At 46.1% G+C, this 7,758-nt stretch overlaps 1 protein-coding gene across 1 annotated transcript; it reads left to right on the forward strand.

The window, feature by feature from the left end:
* Positions 1 to 3,010: 3,010 nt before the first annotated feature.
* Positions 3,011 to 5,462, forward strand: LOC130198222 (CMP-N-acetylneuraminate-beta-galactosamide-alpha-2,3-sialyltransferase 1-like). Its single transcript, XM_056421367.1, has 6 exons — positions 3,011 to 3,016; positions 3,493 to 3,689; positions 4,345 to 4,515; positions 4,637 to 4,676; positions 4,778 to 4,897; positions 5,069 to 5,462. Exons 1-6 carry the CDS (start codon positions 3,011 to 3,013, stop codon positions 5,234 to 5,236), a joined length of 702 nt encoding a protein of 233 aa, XP_056277342.1. The 3' UTR covers positions 5,237 to 5,462.
* Positions 5,463 to 7,758: the final 2,296 nt, after the last annotated feature.

A 7,758-nucleotide genomic window follows, 5' to 3' on the forward strand; every position in this document is an offset into this window, starting at 1 on the left:
CAATGTCTGCAATGAAACAGAATCAGAATCAGAATCAGAAACAGTTTTATTGCCAATGGTCACAAACAAAGATTTTTGGTGGAAGGTGCAACATTTGGACATGACAAACAAACAACAATCAACACGACAGAAAGACAACAAATAATGTGAAGTGGTGTGTTTTAGTTAAAGTGCATGTTTACGTGTGTGGTGGTTTTAGTTAAAGTGCATGTTAAAGTGACGTGTGGAGGAGGGAAGAAAGGAGGAGGGAGGAGGAGGAGGAGGAGGAGGAAGAGGAAGGAGCGGGAGGAGAAAAAGATGTGGCGGGTGGTCTTGTCATGGGGTGACAGTCAGTCCCTCCTCCCGGGAGGGACCCGGGGTCCAGGGCTATTGTGGCGGGTGGACAATCTTGTCTTGTCTGTGGGACTGCAGGGCCTGCGGTGATGGAGGCAGATGATGTACCATCACCTGGCGGTGGTATTTCCTCAGCTGCCCAGGAAGAACATCCTCTGCTGGGCCTTCTGGTGATGGAGGCGGATGGCTCCCTGAGGTCCTGGAGATGATGGAGCCCAGTGAGCTCCTGGCTGCACCAGGTAACCAGGTGGTCAGTCTCCCACCTGTAGGCGGTCTCGTCCACCAGAGATGAGCCCAATGAGGGTGGTGTCATCCGCAAACTTTAGGAGCTTGACGGACTGGTGACTGGAGGTGCAGCTGTTGGTGTACAGGAGAACAGCAGAGGGAGAGAACACAGCCTTGGGGAACCCGTGCTGGTGGTCCGGGAGCCTGAGACGTGTTTCCCCAGCCTCACGTGCTGCTTCCTGTCGGTCAGGAAGTCTGTGATCCACCTGCAGGTGGAGTCGGGCACGTGCAGCTGGGAGAGCTTGTCCTGCAGCAGGGACGGGATGATAGTATTGAAAGCAGAGCTGAAGTCCACAAACAGGATCCTGGCGTAGGTTCCTCGGGAGTCCAGATGCTGGAGGATGTAGTGAAGGGCCATGTTGACTGCATCGTCTGCAGACCTGTTGGCTCTGTAGGCGAACTGCAGGGGGTCCAGGAGTGGGTCGGTGATGGTCTTGAGGTGTGACAGGACCAAGCGTTCAAAGGACTTCATGACCACAGAGGTCAGGGCGATGGGCCTGTAGTCATTGAGTCCTGTGATCTTGGGTTTTTGGGACGGTATGATGGTGGAGGCCTTGAAGCAGGCTGGAACGTGGCATGTCTCCAGGGAGGTGTTGAAGATGTCGGTGAACACCGGAGACAGCTGGTCAGCACAGTGCTTCAGGGTGGAGGGGGAGACGGAGTCCGGGCCCGCTGCTTTGCGGGGGTTCTGCTTTTTGAACAGCCTGTTGACGTCTCTCTCCAGGATGACGAGGGTCGTCGCTGAGTTGATGGAGGGTGCTCCAGAGGTGTGAGCCCCTGATGGGCTGGGGGAGGGTGGGCTGATGGTCTGTGGCTTGTTGATGGGGATGGTCTCAGGACTGCTCCATTGTCTTTCAAAGCGGCAGTAGAACTCATTTAGCTCGTCTGCCAGAAGCACATTGTTCATGGAGTGGGGTGATTTGGGCTTGTAGTTGGTGATCTGCCTGAGCCCTCTCCAGACAGAAGCAGAGTCGTTTGCTGAGAGCTGCTGTTGCAGTTTCTCAGAGTACAGACGTGTAGCATCTCTCACCGCCTTGCTAAACCTGTATTTGGACTCTGTGTACAGGTCCTTGTCCCCACTCCTGAATGCCTGGTCCTTCTGCAGTCTTAGCTTCCTGAGCTCCGCTGTGAACCAGGGTTTGTCGTTGTTATAACTCACCCTGGAGCTGGATGGAATACAGCTGTCCTCACAGAAGCTGATGTGGAAGTTACAGCCTCTGTGTACTCATCCAGGCTGTTGGTAGCAGTCCTGAAGACATCCCAGTCAGTACAGTCCAAGCACGCCCATAGATCCTCCAGAGCCTCACTGGTCCACTTCTTGAACTTCCTCACCACAGGTTTGCAGAGCTTTAGTCTCTGCCTGTATGAGGGAATCAGATGAACCATGACGTGGTCAGAGTTTCCCAGTGCAGCTCGAGGGACGGCATGATAGGCCCTGCTGATTGTTGTGTAGCAGTGGTCCAGAATGCTCTTCTGTCTAGTAGGGCATTTAATTAACTGTCTATATTTAGGAAGTTCGTGGCTGAGGTTTCCTTTGTTAAAATCCCAGTACAATAACTAAAGAGTCCGGAAGGTCCGCCCACACACCGTATCTGTTCGGCGAGGTCCGCTGTGCCTCGTGCACGCCCCGCGGCGGCATGTAAACTCCGGCCAGGATGAATGAAGCGAACTCACGTGGGAGTAGAAGGGTTTGCAGTGAATGATAAAGATTCCAGGTCCGGCGAACAGTGCTGTAGGATCACCGTTACGTCGTTGCACCAGCCGTTGTTGAGGTAAAAGCAGATTCCTCCACCCTTTGCCTTTCCGGAGAGCTCCGTGTCTCGGTCCGCTCGGAACAGCTGGAAGCCAGCGAGCTGGAGCGCAGAATCTGGTATCGATCCACTTAGCCATGATTCCGTAAAACACAGGGCGGAGGATGAGGAGAAGTCTCTGTCTCTCCCCACCAGCAGCTGGAGTTCGTCCAGTTTGTTGCACAGTGAGCGGACGTTGGAGAGAAATATGCCCGGCAGCGCTGTACGAGATCCCCGTTTCCGTAGCCGCATAAGCGCCCTGAGCGTTCCCTCTCCGCCGCGTTTCACCGGGCGAAGGTGAGCACACCTTTACAAAATGTCCAGTAACTCCACAGAAGTTAAAAACGTTGGAAATAAATCCGCTGGAGTTGTTCCCCTGATGTTCATGAGCTCTTCTCTGGTGAAAGAGCTCTGGGAATCACAGCAGAAAACAGTATTTAAAACGAAAACAACAAAAAACATCGCGCACCAACACACCGAGGCGGCCGTCCGCGGCGCCATCAGGAAGTGACGGCGCCAACAGGAAACACAAGTGTGAGTCACCAAACCCCAAATAGTATGCAGTTTAATGCAACACAATGATAGATGAGCTTTGGACGGACATGAAGGTGCACACTCACTCACGCAATCATTGTGTCACTAGTTACCTTCGCATTGAAAATGCGGAAGGTTATGTTTTGATCGCCGTGTATTTATTTATTTATTTGTATGCGTGTTACTCGCATAACTCAAAAAGTATTAAACCGAATCGCATGACATTTAGTGGGATGATTGGTTATTATCCTGGGACCATTTGATTAGATTTGGGGATCGATCGGGTCAAAGGTCAAGGTCAAGGTCATGAAAAGGTCAAAATCTTCTTTTTTACCACAGCACGCACGGTCAATTTCTATCCAGTTGGCATGCAACTAATGCCAACATGTTCATAATTCATTGCCCAATCTTGTGATATGCGAAGGTATGCGCTCTACTGAGTGCCCGTTCTAGTTTATGAATGCAAGCGTGAACACACACACACACACACATATAGTTATTTGTATGATTCCTGTGGTCTGATGTATGCAACGTTTGGTGTTCCTGGCAGCGCCTACAGGTCGACAGGCGTAACTTCAATGCCTACAAAGAAACGGTGAACAAGATGTTTCAGATGTTCCCAAGAAATACCGAAGTTGAACCACCCAGCCGCGACCGGTGCAGGACTTGTGCTGTGGTGGGCAATTCTGTGAATTTGAAGCGATCACATTACGGACCTCTCATAGATTTCCAGGACTTCGTCATAAGGTACATGGGTTGAGACAGTGGGACAAACATCAATGTATTTTATTTTTTTATCCTCAGAAAGTCAGAAACTAAAAGTGAAAATTGACGCCCTGTTTTCCATTTTAAAAGACGGTGACATACACCGCCGTTCAACAGTTTGGGGTCACCCAGACAATTTTGTGTTTTCCATGAAAACTCACACTTTTATTCTTCAAATGAATTGCAAAATGAATAGAAAATATAGTCAAGACATTAACAAAGTTGGAAATAATGATTTTTATTTGAAAATGTAAAATGTTGACACACTATAAAATATATATAGAAAAATGTTCCATCTCAAAGGAAGGCCAGTTTTATAGTTTCTCTCAACAGCATAACTGTTTTCAGCTGCGCTCACATAAAAAGGGTTTTCAAGGGTTTTATACCCCTCCGTTAGTCTTCTAAGGCGATAACACAACGTATCACTAGAACACTGGAGATGGGCCTCTGTACATCTCTGTAGAGACTTCATGAAACACCAGAGAATAGTCATTTACACATTAACAATGTATAGAGTGTATTTATGATTAATTAAATGTTATCTTCATCGAAGAAACTGTGCTTTTTATTGAAAATAATTCTAAGTGACACCAAACCTCTGAACGGTGTATGTAATCTATCCCTTTGTACGGTTTAGAATGAACAGAGGTCGAATCAAAGGCTATGAAGCGGATGTTGGGACCAGGACAACTCATCATGTCATGTATCCAGGGAGCGCTATGCATTTAGACAACACCACACATCTCGTGCTGTTTGCCTTTAAGATACTGGATCTTGATTGGGCTATGAAGTCCCTCAACACAGGAATGTGAGTAATCATAATCATTTTCAAATCGATGTGCTCTGGTTTATCTGTTTTTTGACAAAAAAACAACAACTCCTAATCATGTGATGCTGCGTTTTGATATCTTTAATGCTAATTTCAACAGCTCATATAAAGAGAGAGCACTCAAGGCCAATATGGACTTGGTGAGTATTCTTCTAAATGCTTTTGTCAATAAACTTTCTTGGCTCAAAAAGTTATCGCTTTGTACAAATATGTTTAAAACCTAATTCTGATATCCGAACAGGTGATGGTTCTTAATCCAGCTTTCATGAGGTATGTTCATGAAGTGTGGCTAAAGAAGAAGGGCAAATATTCATCCACTGGCTTCATGGCTTTGGTTCTCGCCCTGCACATGTGTGACGAGGTAGGTTTTATTTCAAATTGAAAGAATGTCGTAACACACACTAATGAAGGAGTTAGTGGATGCTAATTTTGACGAAAGGAAAATAATGTCACCTGGTGTCATTTAGTGAGATTTTAAGGAACGCTTTTACGACATTTCTGTTTCTAAACGCGTTTACCATCGTCTTCCCAGGTCCATGTGTTCGGCTACGGAGCGGACCGTCAAGGAAGATGGAGTCATTACTGGGAACGTATGAAAAGAGGGAAGTTAAAAACTGGAGTGCATCATGGAGATGTGGAGTATGCACTGATCAATGAGCTTGATCAGAATAAAAGACTCACATTTTATAGGGGGGGGTGATTTTTCTCTCAGCGTTTAACGTATTCAAGCCTCGGGATTGAATCTCATCCAGAGCTAAACGAGACCCAGAAGCCTTCAGGAGACGTCAGGTGACGTCTGTTCTCAGACTATTCTAACATTAATGAAGTAGTGAGTTCAGGGGAAATTAATTTAAAATCGAATGTTTATTAAAATTTGAACGTGATAGCTTTTTACCAAACAGCATAAATTGTTTCAAGAAACGTTTGCGATGTCTTTTCACTGTGTTTATGTTGTTTTCATGATACATGTTCTTTTGGAAGGTTCTTGGTAGTAGAAGTACATCACATTACATGACATCACGTGTCATTTAGCAGATGCTTTTATCCACAGCGACTTACAATTAGTGCATTCGACCTAGAGTACAAACTAAGAACAACAAGAATACAGAAAGTAACATTTCCTCAATATAGTCGAACAACAAAAGTACCACAATAAGAGCCATTTAAGTGCCACTGAAGTGCTAATCTGTGTTTTAATCCAGATGTAGTCGGAAAAGATGTGTTTTTAGATTCCGGCGGATGATGTAGAGACTTCCTGCTGCCCTGAAGTACATGCAGATACATAGTTTGAACATAGAATTGTCTTTATTCACATTAAATATATATATTTTAATTCACGAGCTGTCACTTTTGAAGTAGTGACGGATTGCTTGCCTGTGTTACTGATGGTAGAACCCCCCCCCCCCCCCCCTACCGTTCCCTCTAACCGCCAGACGCCAGCAGTCTCCAATCCCACCCCTCCAACCCGCTCTTCGCGACCCTTCTACCCTTCTCGTTCCGGACGTAATCATCCCTTCGTCCATTTATAACGAACCACCTGTCAACCTCTATCACCTTTGGCGTGGTCTTCGTTAGTGAACGTCCAGACTGGAGTAGTTGCAACTGCGATTGGCAACGGTTGATCTTTAAGGACAATGCTGGCGCGAGGTTTGTGACCTAACATGTGTTGGACTGTTTCGCACCCGACTGATCCCTGGGTTCTGGTTCCTCTCCAACACGGTTGAGGCATCTGGCTGCTGTCCCCATGCTTCCCATCAATGTACATATCAGGAAACACTTGATTCCGGCTCACCTTGTTTCTCATGTTCTTCTGCTTTCGAACCCTCCTTGGTTTTTATCTTTTGTGCAATGACTATCGCGTTGAACGTTGTGCTCCTATCGTCGGAAGATCTTGACGTCCCCGGGTACCACTGGTTTTTCAGGTTCCTGGTCGGAACTCGGTTCCTTTCCCTTCTCCTGGAGATAGATATATCTATGTATGGCAGTTAGTTGCCTCTTATAGGGTTGTAGCTCTATCTGCAGCTGCTCAAGTGGGGGTCCCTTGTGTGGCCCCCAGAGTTGAGGTACGAGCATAAGTCTGCCTGATAACATTTCATGCTTCTATGAGTTTGTCTTCAGGTTCTCATGATACCACTGGTGATGAGATATCTACCTTACACTTGGAAGCTGCTTTTGGAGCCTCTTCTGCCGCATTATTTCCCCGATAATGTCATCATTGCCCTTGAGGTGCGCCTGACATTTAATGATTGCGAGCCTCGTTGGGACCGTCATGTTGGGGTCCGTTATCTGTTTTTCATGCTCTATTGGACTTCCTCTCTGTTTCCACAAAGCTCACAGAAGTTGTGTGTTCTTGATCACTAAAATAGCTACTTTCTTTAAAGTCCCTGCTGGTTATTTATCATTCATTCTGGATGAAATGATGATGCTGCTGCTTCATTTCTACAGGTCACACTTATGTTTTGTTTATTTTTGTAAAATAATTTAGATTGCTTTTATTAACTTGAAATATAAGTTGAGATTCTTCCCCTCAGGTGTTCTGGCTTTTGTTCAGGGCTTTGTCACTCAACACTTTCTGGGCATTTAGCCAACATTCCCCACTGGGGCGCAAAACCGAAAGCCAACACATTTCCTCATTTTCTTCTCAGTCACATCTGGGCTCCTGGCCACCGCACAGAAATCGGAGCACGAAAGGCGGGGGTGGAACTCTGTGTGATACGTGGCTCTATTTTGATAATTGTTACTAAAGTTGATGGACTAGTCACCAGGTTCGGCTACGGAGCTCAATTGTGTGGGGGGAAAAAACACCAAATCAAATAGTTCAGTTTTACTTGTATTTGGTTTTCAACAAAAATCAATTAATAAATCACACATATATTTATAATGAAAGTAATAAACTTTGTGAAGGTGGACAGCGTTCCCTGTCTAACGCTTGTGGGTAGCTCGCCATCTGATATTAAGTGGTTCTCCAGGTGATCATCCGCTTCTGACCACATCAACTAAACCTGACCGGGACATATCATCTAAGGAACGTCGGTCACGTACACCTGGATTGGCCAATTATATAAAACTGTAGGTAAAACTGAAGTAAAAACTGTTGGAAAATCCACAACTCCACACCCACTTGTGAGTCCATTGCATCTCCCTCTTAGAGTTTGATAAGCGGGTCCAGACCCTTCATATGCCAGAGCCTAAACGCAGAGTCTCGACATTTAATTATTCTTA

The sequence above is a fragment of the Pseudoliparis swirei genome, chromosome 1 (assembly GCF_029220125.1).
Source record: "Pseudoliparis swirei isolate HS2019 ecotype Mariana Trench chromosome 1, NWPU_hadal_v1, whole genome shotgun sequence".
Classification (NCBI taxonomy): domain Eukaryota; kingdom Metazoa; phylum Chordata; class Actinopteri; order Perciformes; family Liparidae; genus Pseudoliparis; species Pseudoliparis swirei.

What these genes read in the sequence shown, in the direction of transcription:
- LOC130198222 (XM_056421367.1), top strand. An exon ending in AAGTCCCTCAACACAGGAAT is followed by an intron (nt 4,516 to 4,636) that starts GTGAGTAATCAT and finishes TAATTTCAACAG; the next exon opens with CTCATATAAAGAGAGAGCAC. An exon ending in TCAAGGCCAATATGGACTTG is followed by an intron (nt 4,677 to 4,777) that starts GTGAGTATTCTT and finishes ATATCCGAACAG; the next exon opens with GTGATGGTTCTTAATCCAGC.